Genomic DNA, 16,109 nt, shown 5'->3' on the forward strand with positions numbered 1-16,109 from the left:
AGAGAACAGAGGATGTAGGGAGATAAAGGAATGGAATGTGTGTGTGTGTGAGAGGTACATGTGTGTGTGTGGGTGTGTGTGTGTCTGGGTGAGTGAGAGAGAGGGAATGAGAGAGAGTGAGATGGGAAAAAGCATTTGTGCCGACCGCCCAAAAAAAGTACGCATCCTTCGATGTCATCATTTATTTTTCCTATCTTATTTCTACTTTTACTCCATCATCATGGCCATCATCCTCAAATAATGTCACTTCTGACATCTCATATATTTCATACATGTCAGAGTACGGAGGAACTCCGTTTTTGCTATCATCCTGCGTTCATGGAAGAAAATATTCGCTTTCCAAACGGTGAGTGATTTCCTCTTCCTCCTCACCAGACACAAAATTGTTTAAATGAATATTTCTTCTCGCTCGACGGACCTAGACCACTGCTTCATTTAATCCCCGCTTTGGGTGCAAATCTTGTTCCTTTTTTCTTTGCTAACGGAGCACTGTTTAATCCCGTCTTGAGCTGACCATACTTATCGATCGAGGGAGTGTTCTAAATGGTTTTCAATCATTGCTACTTACGTGCGGAGACGAAAATGGAAAAGAGATTTTTTAAAGGACTGCTTTGGTTGACGTTTTAAAAGACGTTTTAAAAGTCAGTACAAACAGCAATCATAATGATACAATATTTTTGTAACACCTATTTCAATTTATAAATAAATGATAATGGAGTTTTAATGGTCATGATATTTTTGTATTAAACAGTTCATGTTATATAAAAATCCGGGCCTACACTCTTCTTGAGTAAAACAATGTTGCGTTCTGTTTTCCACATAGTAAGATTCTCGCAGCGCATTGGTCAAAAGTTGATCACGTGAGCTTCCACATCAATCATCACTCGCAGTGATGGACTTTTTGTGTTTCCCTGATAATTTCAGTTCATATTTTCTTGCATGTATCATGGCGATTGAAAAATGTGTGTTTTTTTTCATCTTGATATGATTTCAATAAATTAGCTTTCTAGAATTCTTTACTGTAATCTAGTCAACGTGAAGTTCATAAGATAGGCTTGCACATTAATGTGATATCCGGAGCTACTGCAAGCAATATTCTGTGCACGCCATGAATGTCGTCTGCGCAACGAGGGGGAGTCACCCCCTCCCCCTCCCCGATCCCTCCTCAACTATACCAGCTATCCAACCCTGTTAATGTACACAGAAATACACACATGTGCCTCCTACATGTCGTGAAGTCAACCGAGCTCCGTGACAACTCGCTCTCCCCCTCTCCTCTCTTTCTTATCCATTATCACAACGTGTATAATTGTTCTCTTTTGGCGCCGAAAACGTGTTGAGGTATCTATTTTACGCTGTCGTATCCGACTTCCGATTGAGATGGAAGTCGATGCGACGGTTATACTTACTCCTTTCGCCCCTCTCTCGTTTCATTTTCCCTCAGCATTTCAGCCAGACGAATTCGAGCTAATATTGCGATTTCTTAAGGTGATAAGACAAACGAGAACAAATCGGTGTTTGCCTTCAATTGTCTTTCGTATTGGACAGAGGATGTTGTCTTAACGATGAAGTTTGATTTGGTGAAATACGAAACGAAGATAGATTGTGTTCGCCAATATTGTAGTCCGAGTCCCTCGCGATTAATTCCGCCGTATTGTCATTCTTATTAATATTTTCGCACTTAGAAGATTGTGTTTTTATTTTACCAATCCCAACGGTACAATTTTGAAGGGTTTAGAAATGTAGGCATATGTACGTTTCAGGTCTACTGAAAGGTCCAAAATCAAAACGTATCAAAATCGGAAACCATTTCATTTATAATAATAAATTCAAACGGTTATGCGATTTGCTACTTTAGGAGGTATGTATAACTGCAGTATGGAGAGTAGAGGTATTTTAATGTTACTATAATAGATGTATGACTTGTTTAATATTAGGGCATGTTAGTTCGTAATATATTATTATCCCTTACAATTAACAGGATTTAATGGAAGCCAGATATCGGTGTGTCACTTACATGTATACCATTAACGAATAATCCCCTCCCCCTCCCCAATCTTCAAAGATTCCCGTACTTACGATATATGATATCACATGGTACTAGAAATAGATACATCTTCATAGATAAGTAAAACGTGTCGAGCGCGATGACAGCTACATTGATTTATATTTTTTCCTCCTGCTATCCATTTGAAATCAGAATATTACGCGGTCTGTTGCACCAGTGCCTATTCGCGATCAATATAGATAAGCACAAATCGAGAAGACGTGAGAAAGTTACAGAAAAGTATGGCATGCTCTCCATGTCCACTGGGCTGTCCGCTATCTGTTTATTTCCAGTGTTAGGGATGAAACATAGGTTGAATTGAATTTGTATCCTATAATACAGTTTTTCTAGATTTCAATTAATTTTAAAATGTAACGTGAAAATAACGTTTTGTGATATAACTTAATGAGAATGTAAATGCAATGTAATTAGATGTTTATATGTGTATCTACTTATCAAAGAACGATCCGAAATCAATTTTACGAAAACTATAATTTAGTTGGATAAGATCTGAATCAGTTCCTCGTGATTGAGCTTGTTTTAATCATGTCTTGCAACGTTGTAAGTCAATGTTTTGATTTACTACGCGTATTCGATGTTTCTGAGAATTAAAATGGATGATGTTCTTACAATGAATAAGAAGAGATATCCTTTGCAGTATAAATATTAAGCTAAATTTGAAACAAAAGCCCAACATGCCAAAATGAATTAGAACTGAAATTATATAAACAGCCAATTTCTTGTAATTCATAAACTTGTGTTACAAGAGAAAACCTAGACTGCCCGGACTGACTTTTAATAAAGTAAGTGTTAAACAGTATAAGTAATATTATTATCATTATTGAGAAAACATATTTCAATTGCATTAGGAAATCATGAAATAGAAGTACATAATTATTACCGTCATCAATCTTGTAGATAAGCGTAGTTAACATAATTTTAAATCGATTTTGCAAGCCATGCAAGCGGCGTCATTTCTGTCCCCTTCTGTTCTTTCTGAGAATCCGGTTTTGTATTTTTTTCTATTTATTTTTTATAAAAAAATGGCTCGTGGTTTCGTTTGTCTTCAAACTTCAATAAACGCTAAGAAGTTACAACAAAAAAGAGAAGAATTATCAAATCATTCATATCGAAAGCAATCTAATTCTGGCGTTTGGGGAATCAAGTTCTCCTCCCTGATAATCTTATCATCTTCAATAACTCAAACCGCGATGACAATTTCTGAAATTAATCAAGCTTACAGAAGGAATGACAGCTAATGAAACGTTAGGTCGCTTGTCGCAATTAATTCCCCGCAAAACTTTTATCTTTTCCTCGCCAAAAATCACGCAATATTTGCAGATCAACCGTGAATCTGGATCTGCAAATATGAGAATGAGCGTCACAATGAGTCAAAATGAGCAATTAGAAACTGGTAGATGGTTAATGAATTTATCTTTTAATCGTACCGACGCAATTATTTCATTTTCGCTGTCATCATAATGTTTGCTGGGCATGATTATTTAAAAGGAGAATTCATTTTTGTTTCGAGTGCAGTCAATCTATATGTCACGAGTGCTGACAATTTAATTCATAATTCTGGTGATTATTTGAGAAAGACTTTGGTCGAAACGAATCATGCTATTGTTCTTCAGAAGTGAGCTCAATACATCTTAGAATCCTTCGAAATATTGATATCAAGCGTTTGATTTACTTTGCCTATTTCTAATGTTAGATTTGGGTTTTATCTTTCAGAGGTTGAATGTTTATATGTGGTTTTTAGGAGAAATCGACCGCCTTCTTGGGTTTCATAAGGGCTTATCAATTCCGGGTTGAAATGATTGTGATGCTTTGTTAACAAACGACTGGTTGGTTCTAGACCTATATCAAACATCCGAATAATTATGTTGGTTAAAACATTTCAGAAAGTGCTCTTTTTTAAGTGATAATAACCCTGGCTAAACAAATGGGGGTACTGGGTTATTCTGAATCATGAACTACTTTGAAAAACACTTCTAGGCATGATAAAAGTGCTTTTGACGTTCGAAATATTCAAGGACATTTAAAACTTTTCAGCCCACTTTAGTTGGTCGGTTGAATTCTTACGGTGTTTTATCTTTATTTTAGGCACTTTAAGAAGTTAGGCTATAACGCTTCGTTATCCTCTTTGCATTTCTTCCTAGAATATAAATATTGAATAACTTGTGTAAAATTTGAAGGCCAGAACGAGGCCGTACATCGCGATCGGGTACATTTAATTTAAAGCAATCAAGCTGTCTATCTTTTCTCGCTTTAATTACAAGCTAAGATAGAAATCTGGCTCGCGCTCCGCTGCTTCTATCGACTTTTCTCGAGGAAAAGTGACAACTACGAATGAGGGCGAAGAAGAGACAAATACCACGAAAAAAAATCAAAGTTTGCTAATGTGTAGCTTGACAAGGCGCGCTACAAAATAACACTTTCGAAGTTCACTCGTCGATAAAGTGAAGTCATAGTAGCGTTAAGATTTTAGAGATTGACTTGACTTAACCATGTTAACTGTTTGGTGCTATTGATTTGAGTTTCATCACACAAGCAAAATCGATGGTGTATTTCACAAGCTAAATGGGTGAAAAGGGAGGCTAGTTAAATAGGCACAAGGGGCAAGAAAAGGTGTATGATTACCTGCCAATAAAGAAATTAGGACATTCCAATGAAAACCGAGTTCATTTTATAACTTAAATTATGAGTTTTCATGAAATTTCCGTACTATTTAATGTGAAGTAAATTATAAAAATTGATAAGACTCTTTTCTGCTTAGCTTCTCTATTCACCAAGGAGTGCTTATAATTATTACTCTGTCACTTCGTAATGAGCATTGTGGAAAATCATAAAAAATATGTATGCAAACATGAATACTTTACAAAGATCAGATGATCCTTACAAAGATCATTTCCCTGGTAAACGTTTCCGATTTGTGAGCTAGTGGGGCTTATGAACGACCAAGTGAAGGGGGGGGGGGGCATGGCGGCATTTCATTTGCCTCTACTCAGTCACCCCCCTAAAATTTTGAAGAATTAAAAAAATGAAAGTAAGTGCGCCTCTGCCCCCAAACAATCTTCACTTGCACCTACTTCCCCACCATCCCCGCCCTATTTAAAAAATCCTGGTGCCTATACAAATTAGTAAGTTAAAGAAATGTATTATTATCCACCGTCTTGATTTTTTGATATAATATTCCAACTATTTGAAGATATATTTTCAATAAAGTAGTCAACCCTTCGCGGTGTTATCTTCATCATCTTCGAAATGGAAAATAATAGAAAACTTAAAGTCCAAAGAAATTCACAGCATATATACGTGTTCACTACGAACGTTCTTGATGTGCAGTGAATGGCGGATCGACAGGTTATCACGTGATGAATTTATGACACGTGATACGTGAGATACCAGTAAACGCGCGATAATCAGCGATAGCGATCAGGCATCGGTATCGTTCGACGTCGATCATTCGAACACTAGCTCTGTGACAACCGTTGCTGTCAGGACTGTTCATAGATTCGGGGAAGAAGTAGAGGAAAGATGAAAATTGATGAACAAACTTCAGACGAGGCTTCGTTTATTCCATGAAGACCTTAAGAAATGGGTTTTGGACGATATCACTTTGTAGATTAGTTGTGCCCGTTTCAAACTATTTTTTTCCTGCCGAGTGTATTAATTGAAGATTCATCGTTTTATATAGCAAAGTGAAATAAAGTCATTCATTGTTGCAAGTTTTCGAATCGCAGCACCCGTAAAATTGTAATTTTAGGCATAATTACGATAAAAATAAAACTGCTGAAAATTATTGTTTTATGAGGATCCGCAATGTGAGAAGATATTAATATATATATTTTTTTTTCTCTCTCTTTTTTTTTGTTGGGGGGTTCTTGGCTTATTATTCATGCTTTCGTAATTATAGTCAAGAAATTTGAAATCAAGCCACTCCGTGACACCTGAAACTTATTAAATTAACCGCAATCATGATCAGAGCAATATCAATTATTATTAGGATACGGAAAAAATGGAACATGCTTTCCTGACTATGGACATTGCATTTCTTGATGAGACTGATATAGATGGAGTTCCATTAGTTCATTGTAGTTCGTACTTTGGTTAAACCATTATACTCTAGCACAAAATTTATTGCATTTTTCTTTTGGATGGGCATGTACAATATTCAAAGATACAGCTATTGGAATGATATTCAGTCCTGAGAAGAATTTCACTTTCCTTTCCCTATATTCAAGGGTGATCTCGTTCAGAATAAACTTATTTCGGCGGGAAAATATATACAATAAACACTTATCTACCACTTGGTGATTGGGCGCTATAGAAATGCCAAGTGTGATCGATTCGGAATGGGGGTGATTTTAGCTGAATTATATGACAGGCAAGATACCGAGCAAGCCGCTAAAAACATCACATAACAGCTTAATTGAGGGCAGTACTTTGCCTGAGCGGGCAAATTTCCTCGCACGCCAGAAATCAATAAATGGCCAAACTGAAGGGCAATTCAAGAGCCTTCCAAAACAGGATGTAACGAGTTGCGACGTTGACATTAGAGTTTCTATTCGGGATTTATGCGTCCAATTTTTTGCACCCCCTTCCCTCTCCCACCCCCCCCCCCCCGCTATCTCTCTCTCTCTCTCCTTCCTTTCTCTATTTCTGTCTCTTTCTTTCTTTCTTTTTTCTCTATTCTCTTTCTCTCCTCTTCCTGTTTCTCACTGTATCCCTCTTTCTACCAGCCTCTCCCACACCCACCTCCCCCACTTACACAGACTCCGCCCACAAACTCATCTTCGTTGAGGTTGATATCGTTTCCTCACTTTTCACCGGTTTTACCCAGACTTTCCCCATCCTTATTTTCATCTCCATTATGTTCTATTTCTGTTGAATTAGTGTGTGCCACATTATAGCATTTGATGTCATTTATCGGGCATGGCTCAAAGTCTAGCTATCAGGCACGTCATTCTGTCGAATTTCTTGACTCATCTCCACCTGCTTTGTGGCTATCATTAGTTATCACGAGGAAGTATTTATTCATCCATTTATAGAGTTTTTTATTCTCTTTCACTGTTGTTATCTGTCTTAACTTTCGTGTTTATTCTTTAGAAAATTCAAAATTAAAGTACCTTTTATATACATGTTGATGGTATATTGCTTGTGTTGTTCAACTTTTCTGTCACGGTGAAGGTGCGTTTTTATATCGTGTTTAAATGTCCAATCAACATCGGCACTAAACTGGCAATATCTTTGAAACAATCACATGTAACAGGAACATGCTACAAATCCTTTAAAAAAGAAAACGCATCTTGATATTTCCAGATGTTTAGGGGCTCGTTTATAGTGACTGCATTGCGGAGTGTCTATATTGTGCACTTCTGGTGCTTAAAAGCACGGAAGCACGTGACATGCTGCATTGAGCACTCCAGGTGCTGGTTTTGCACCCCAAGTGCTCAAAATCGGCACCCCGTTGTATAGTCACTCTATACAAACGCACAAACTGCCTAATCTAGCACTTTCTTTCTTAGTGTATCTTCGGTAGATATGAAAGCATAAAGAGAAATTATGTAGCGAGGCCTGGAGGAAATCTGTCAAATATTGTAATATTCTTTGGAAGAATTGAAAATGCCGAACTAAGCCAGAAAGTAGTACACCTACGCCAAATATCCTTATGGAATCCCCTTAAATGTCACAATCTTGGTGATTTGAGAAAATTATGAATATGGTGTTTCAGTAATGGTCTGCAGTCTGGTAACATGTATGTAGATGAGGTAGCACCCCTTTGAATCTTATATAAGCTTCAAACAAAAGAAATAATAAAATAATAAGTCTAATTGTGCTGTACTATTATCTTTTCCATTTTCTACAGGTTTGGTTTCAGAACCGAAGAGCAAAATGGCGGAAGAAGGAGAATACGCGGAAAGGTCCTGGTCGCCCTGCCCACAACGCTCATCTTACATCGTGCAGCGGAGACCCAATTCCACCTGATGAGCTAGAGCGAAAAGAGAGAATGAAAGTAGAAAGGAAGATCAAGAAACAAAAGGAGAAGGCAGAGAAAGCACCAAATCGACATGTTTCTAGGCGAGTTGGTGGCAGCAGTGGGTCTGAAGGAAGCGCTGGTGGAGAGGGTGAGAAGAGAAGAAGAGACTCGTGTAGTTCTTCAACAGGTTTATGTGTAGATGGACCGACGGGGTTTTTAACAGAAGGCCATCTGTCACAGAAAGACTTCATGGAAAGCTCGAGCGCTGAACCAAGCGAGGTAGATTCAGAATGCATGGACAACATCAGTATTGATACATCGGAAGAACAGCGAAAACTTCCGGATTCGCCGCGGTTCAAATTAGCGGCACGAACTCTTTTAAATCCACTGCGGGGTGTCGGACCGTTACCGCGGTTCGATGCGGATAAACTTCAAGACTGCGACGCCGCATCCGCATTTCATAGTTCGTTTAGCATCGACAGACTTCTGTCTCGCCAACCGGAGCAGCACCCGGATATGAAACCAGGAACTGTTGCGGCAGCCGCTGCTGCTGCTGCCCTCTGGCCCGAATTCTGCCCGAGCTATGCCCTAGCAGCACCAAACCCTCTTGCATGGGGTGCCCTCACTACCTTTGGGTTCCCGAGAATGTGGGCCGGTCTTACGGCAGATCGATTAGCCGGGTGCTTACGGGCCAACAGTCAGCAATTAGGCCTACTTGATGCATGGAGGGAGAGAAAGACAATGAGTGTCGAGGCACTAAGGAAGAAAGCACAAGAACATAAAGAGGCGTTGAGCAAAAATGATCTAAGCGATGGGTGAATAGAACTTGTAAAATATTTACCATTTTATTAATGTGCATAGTGATAGATATATTAAATTATCTTAAAAGTGTGAAATGGAAATTGTGGGAGGAAAATTGCATTTATAATGTTTATGTAAAGTTGAAATGAATTGTTATTCTATATGAAAACGTGTTTTATAAATAAGTTAACAAACTATAAGGCTGTCTGAAAATACTCATTTGAAAATTAATATGTGGATTGAAGATGCTCCAAGGTTATGGCTAATTGAATTTTACCCCTTTTATGTTTTCATGGAAAACAATCGCTTTAAACCAGTCTGAAATCATCAAGTAACTTCCCAAACCCGTCCTCCGTATGCATGAACTGTTGACAAAATCGTTAATGTTTATAAATGAGCATAGAATATCGTTACCATTATAGAATACTCGTTATCCTTGTGCCAGTAACAGTGAACCAATACTTGTTAATATATGCGAAGCTAGGCAGCTACAGAGGGTGGTCATGATGCCTCCAGACCGCTATGAATTATAGGGTTTTCGTTTCAACTGAAACAATTGATATAAAGATTACAAAAATGCTTCACTTTACTTTCCTTTATTCAGGAGTTCCTGTTAATTTTCCTAACAAATCTTCAGCCCAAAGTTTTCACCGCCAGGTGGACTAGCGCTGAGCAACCCCCCCCCCCCCTATTTATATATTTTACCCAATTTTATCTACGTGGTTATTTCGACTACCATGATTACCTCGAGTTCCAGTTGGGTTGTTGTCAATGGGCAAATCATTTCAGAGTGCCAGTCATTAAAAAAGATAATCGTCGACATTTACTATTATGGCTAAATTGGTATTAGATACACATTTATCAATCCCATTACAATAGGATGTTGTTTATTTTGCTCATTCCTCTGGCATACGTCAGGTTTTTATTGGTATGCATGTAAGGGTTTATAGCTTGAGTTACCTCGATAATTAATAATGGGTGGTCACTGGTCGTAAGATACTACGGCAACCAACTTTTTCTTCATCATATGCTGACGACGTTCTCTTCTGAATGTGTATTAACTTTTAAAGTATGGGCCAATTTTACATGTTCCACATTTTTATCTGAAATATGAATGCAAACAAAGTGGTAAGTTGTATAACTAGGAAAATTTAAGTTCAAGTACGTGCATTGTTGAACAATTAAAAAAATAAAAAACAATGAGAATTTTTCAAATATCATTCTTAAGATATCACCGTGGGGGATTTATGATCGGCCGCATATAGGTAATTTTCATTCGGATGTTCGGTCGGGACAACTCCTTTATTTTCTCCAAACACGAATTTACTAAAATTTCATCTGTTTTCAAAACTTTTACTCAGAAAGTTTTCCACTAAAGCAGAAGTTATCATTCAATAAATTACAGATATGATGTCGTTTCGATTTACGTATGTGTTCCTTCGATGAATAAAAAAACAATTTCGTGAGGTCACATATAGCAATAATATCTTCTGACTAATGCCCTAATGAAAAGGTGCTATAGAAAAACGAAACAAAATCCTAATAACTAATTACACAACAAATGATACAGATGTTCTTACATGTTTAATCACATTTTCTTTAGGAAACCACAAAGTCTTAGTGATCGCATTTTAAGGGCCATGACTACCTTATCTCTTCTCCAATTTTTTTCAACCCTTCTCTATTTTTTAGCATTATAAAGAAACAAATATTCCTCATTTTCGAATAAACCAAAAAGCATACTTCATTGACCAAAGATAAACATTCTATATTGCCAAAATGTATCAATCGCCAATCTATGATGAATGACTTTCTTTGTTAGATCAGATAACGTAATTCCAGGATAGCTTATTTATGGATATGGGTGAATTATTTCTTTATAATTCGTTTACGGTATATGTTATATTTATTTATCGTTTACAGTGTTCTTGAGGTATATTGATTCCACATTTCAAATCACAAAGCTATGTTGGTAATGTCATGAAACAAACCAATGATCTACGAGATACCACACTCGACTAAGGCGAGGTACATGAATAGCTGACAGGAATGTATTCCTTTGTTGGCATAGTCTATCCCTACCTGCTGCATTGGCATGAATGCAGCCATTGCCATAATTTTATTTCTCAATCCATTGAAATGTTATTAACTATCAAATATCGATTCTATCCTTATTTTTTTTATCCTTAATATATATATATATATACATGTATATATATATATATATTTATATATTTATATATATATATATATATATATATATATATATATTCTTAATTGAAAATCGTATCTGTGTTTAGGATTCTGTTCAAAGCGATCAAGAAACAGCCTAATCCAGCATCAACAAAGTTTTAACTTTCTTGACTCATTGAATGAAGACGTAGATATTTACAAGAAAAAAAATTACATTTACGTTTTAGGTTGTTGCTTGATTCTTTTTCTATATACAGTTTCTTTTCTTTAGGTGGTAACCAAGAAGCTTTCATAACTCTCCACAAATCACGCCATCTTTAAAATCACCGTGTCATTTGATCCACTCCCTGATTGTTATATTCCGTTTGCTGTATTTTCTTTTCACTCCAAACCCCCCCCCCCCCAACACTCCTGTCTTAATTGAGTCACAAAACTATTAAATATCATGCGATAAATCACTGCGTCTCATGCTTGCCATCACGTAAACGTGGAATCCAATTTGTTGCGAAAATCTGTTATTTTTCGATGCCGCCATCCAATCCAGCGCGGTTAGTATGATACAATCTCAAGTAGTGGAGACGTAACAAAAATTTAATTTCCTCGACGGGGCTCTCGAAATCGGAAAGGAGAAAAGCGTAATTTCGTCCTCCAAACACAAGGGGGTGAGTTGGAGAAGGATAACAGGCTAGGTGATGCTGTTACACGCATTCTTGAGAGATGAAGAGTAAAGAGAGAGTTTATTCACTTGTCTACGGCTTGATGTAGCGGTTTTAATTTTCACAGTGTTTTACTCGCTTGATTGAATAGGAGTGGAAGTTTAGATTAGAGGAACCGCGAACCATGGCTGACGTGGATGTCGTTCTCTCTCAATCTCTCTTCCTTTCTCTATCTTTTAGATCTTCAAGACTAAGAATGAATTAGGGGTAATTATTGCGACTTTGCCTTAAAGGGAGAGTGACGACTTGACTGTGGTCATCTTACCTGTGGTAATAAGCACCGTCTCTTTCTACGAGCCTTATTAAGCGCGTGATTCAAATCTTGAAATAATAACTTTAAATTATTGCAGATGTTTCACACATCATTCAACTGAAATTTACTAATTATTCATTTTAGAATTGAAGCAAACTTTTGTTACTGTCTTTTCACAAATCTGATGAATTTTACCAAAAGAAAATCCTCGATTCAATTTTGCAAGTGCGATCCGTTGATGTAGATGCAGTTCAATTCCTAGAACCCGATCATTTCAAATCGAATCACGACAATATTACAATAGATCAATTTCTACATGAACTAGCCAGGCAAATGTTGTCTCGGATGAGACTCAGATTTAACTTAACGTTTGTCGATTTAAGGAAACTATAAGTACTCAATCCCGAAGCACAATAAAAAGTAGTGTTCGATGTGAAGATTTAAAAAAAAGAATCGGTTTCCTCGACCATGTCGACAGCTGTATGGGCAAGGGAGAAGTATGTGAGTTTTCAGTTGATGTTATCAATGGTGGATAGTATTTGAGGGGGAATTTCATGAGTTTTACTTTGTAAATAGTCTAATGAAGAAAGAAAATATTCTAATGTAATTATGTTTATACACATGATATACGAGTGAAGATTAAAACGTAAAGAATGAACGATATATCCAATGAAATGTTCATTGCGATTTGGTGTTTATGATCTGACGTTGGTGATGATGAATATGATGTTGTTGATGAACTTTTCATGGTGATCTATTTTGATGGAGGCGATGATGCTGATGATGATCACGATGATGGCGGTTAAAGGTAACATACTTTAGATAATCAAGTTGGTTCTGGGCGTAACAAAAAGCTTAGCAAAATTGATCGCAGAACAACGTTTTACGATTGATTGATTGCACTGACTATACAATTAATCGTGATAATTAATTGGCTGTGCGATGAATTGTTAAGCTTTATGGGGGACCTTGGTGAAGATGATGAGATTGCATGGATGATGATGATCATGATAATGATGATAATGATGATGATGATGATGATGGTGATGAAGATTATATTGATGAGGGTGATGATGATAGTGATGATCGTGATGAAGACGATGATGATGGTGGTGGTGGTGGTGATGATGATGATGATGATGGTGATGATGGTGATGATGATGATGATGGTGATGCTGACGATGATGATGATGATGATGGTGATGGTGATGATGATGATGATGATGGTGATGATGATGGTGATGATGGTGATGATGATGATGATGGTGATGCTGACGATGATGAAGACGATGATGATGGTGGTGAGGATAATGATGATGATGGTGATGATGACGATGATGATGATGATGATGGTGATGATGGTGATGATGATGATGATGGTGATGCTGACGATGATGATGATGATGATGGTGATGGTGATGATGATGATCGCGATGAAGACGATGATGATGGTGGTGGTGGTGGTGGTGGTGGTGGTGATGATGATGATGATGATAATGATGATCGTGATAAAGGTCGTAATGATGATGATGATGATGATGATTGGTGGTGGTGGTGTTGATGATGATAACAATGATGATGAGGATAACAATGATGATGATGATGATGATGATAATAATGATGGTGATGATGATGATGATAATGTTAATGATAATAGTACTTCATGTACTTGGTACATGATAGTATGCCTTATAATGTTAGTCCTACACCTACTTCTACTACTACTACTACTACTACTACTAATAATAATAATATTAATATTAATAGTAATAATAATGATAATAATAATAATAATGATAACAATAAATAATAATAATAATAATAATAATGATAATAGTAATCATAATTATATATAATGATAAGTATTATAACAACGACAATGATAATAATGATGATGATGATAATAACTATAATACAATAAGTATTATAATAACAATGATAATAATAATAATAATAAAACTAAAAACAATAACGATAATTAGATAATGATATTAACGATTGTGATAAGAATGACAATACTACTACTGCTGCTGCTGCTACTATTTCACTAATGATTTAGTGAAATAACTATATGATTTAGTGAAATAGGGCTTATTTCTGCCAGAAAATGTGCCCCCTTGGAAAATCCTGGATCCGCCCCTGCGTATATGAGTCAGACTGCTGTAATGTATTTTCAACCAAGACTACTACACTATCGTGACTTGAAAGACATTCTACTCAAATTTAGATAGACTTATCAGAAAGGCTCTTAATGTATATTTTTTTAGATAAAAGCTTCTCGTCAATTATTCTAATGGAATCTATCCATTTAAAAAAAATATATTTTCTAGATGTTTAAGCTCTGTCAAGAGCCCCTCGGAAAATTCTAGGAGATAGTTGCATCAATTTATTTGATTTATTCTATTCTTCATAGAAAAATATATATAAAGGTCAACACGTGTATACAAGTGTAAAAACTATGAACATATAAATACATATTTATAGATCCATACGCTAGCAGGCGCATACGTTACAATGGTCATGATTTAACATATCACCACAAATGTGACAAAATAGACTATAGCTAAAAGAAATGGATGTGAGAATCTTAATGAAATGCACATATTTTTCAAATAGTATTATACACTGTTAGAAAATCTCTACTTAAAAAAAGGAAATTCCTGTAGCAGAGTCTCGAGAACACCTGTAATCTTACTGCACTGTGTAATATTACATGCATTTGGGTAAAATTACAAAAAAAATGGTATTTGCTTATGTAACCTTACAATTGTATTGTCATAAAACTATTTCCTTTAAAAAACAGACATGTTCTGTAAAAAAAATTAAAAAAATCTTTCCTGTTAAAACAATTTACAGAATGATTTGGTTATTTCTTTCTGTAAAATCTTTTTTTTTTCTTCTAATAGTGTTTAACCTCAAATCATTTGTGTAAAACTATTCCCTAACTTCTATCATAACAGCACATTCTAACAGGCAGTTTTGAAACTCTTATGGCTAATTTGATTTGGAGTCTTGATAAATTTATCTCTCCAAAGTAAGTTGTTTTCAAGAAGGAAACTTTATTTTGTTCACAATAAGAACAAAATTATAGTTTGAGGTGTATACGCACACTGGTTTCGAGGGTAATTGGTCAATTTCTACAGTTTTGTATACTATAACGAAAGATCTGTTTACGTCAAAACGTTCACCTGTTGGCATGTTCGATCAAATAATATGTTTTTGCATGCCAGGCAGTTTCCATGTATACGACCCCTTCAAATCGTCTGACAGAGGTAAACTGGCTCCGTTAACTATTCACGATTATAACTGACCAGCCCGATTTGGGGGAGAGAAATGAAAAAGGTTCCACTTTTCCCCAATAGTGACCCAGCTAGATTTAATAGCCTTCAATTATATGGAATCAATTTGGCCTGTAATGATGCCATTATAAAAACCCGCCAAATGGGTATCGCTTTTCAGCAATTTTTGATTGAATTACCCTGTGGCGGCAAACACTGATAATCGGCGATCGAACCACCTGCGATCTTTTGTATGGGGCTTAAAAATACTTTGCATTGACTACTTGATATTGAATTTGTAAAATTACGTTGTTTACCGCGCAATCGTTAGGGCGTATCGTTGGCGAGGTAATCGCTGTCTTACATGGTGGTCCCGTGTTTAGTGTCGCCTCCAAACTGGTCCACAATTGTCCGCGTCTGTGATTGTATGGTACGGGTTAACGTCAACAAAGGAGCAAGAAAGGACGACGAATCAAAGCGAACCGTTTTATGGAAGATAATCGCTGGTAATTGAGTGTTCGCATTCCAATATAATAGTCGCATAATACTCAAAAGTCAAGACGTCTTTGAGAAAGAAGAATATATAACTGTTTTTAATCCTATCATGAGATGAGTGTCTCTAACTTCAAGTAGGAGCATGCTATCTCTACCATAATACAGCCTAGACGTCTAGGTTCTATCACTTCTACCAGTGCTTCAAGCTTCGTCTGGTAAGAGTTATTATAGCATTCAATATTGAGGAAAAACGATTGAATCAAATTGCTGATGAGGAGCCAGACATGTTTTTAGTGTGTAAGTGAAATGTGAAAGTGAAAGCAAGAACGAAATAAGAATTTTA

General features: G+C 36.4%; 1 protein-coding gene across 1 annotated transcript in view; it reads left to right on the forward strand.

Moving 5' to 3' along the window:
- Nucleotides 1-12,656, forward strand: part of LOC129270436 (homeobox protein unc-4 homolog) — a 33,054-nt gene extending 20,398 nt beyond the window's left edge. Inside the window, exon 3 of the mRNA XM_054907821.2 lies at nt 7,920-12,656. Coding sequence (XP_054763796.1) covers nt 7,920-8,849 — 930 coding nt within the window. The 3' untranslated portion in view covers nt 8,850-12,656. The remainder of the gene's footprint in view (nt 1-7,919) is intronic.
- Nucleotides 12,657-16,109: the final 3,453 nt, after the last annotated feature.

Source organism: Lytechinus pictus, chromosome 10, assembly GCF_037042905.1.
Source record: "Lytechinus pictus isolate F3 Inbred chromosome 10, Lp3.0, whole genome shotgun sequence".
Lineage (NCBI taxonomy): Eukaryota > Metazoa > Echinodermata > Echinoidea > Temnopleuroida > Toxopneustidae > Lytechinus > Lytechinus pictus.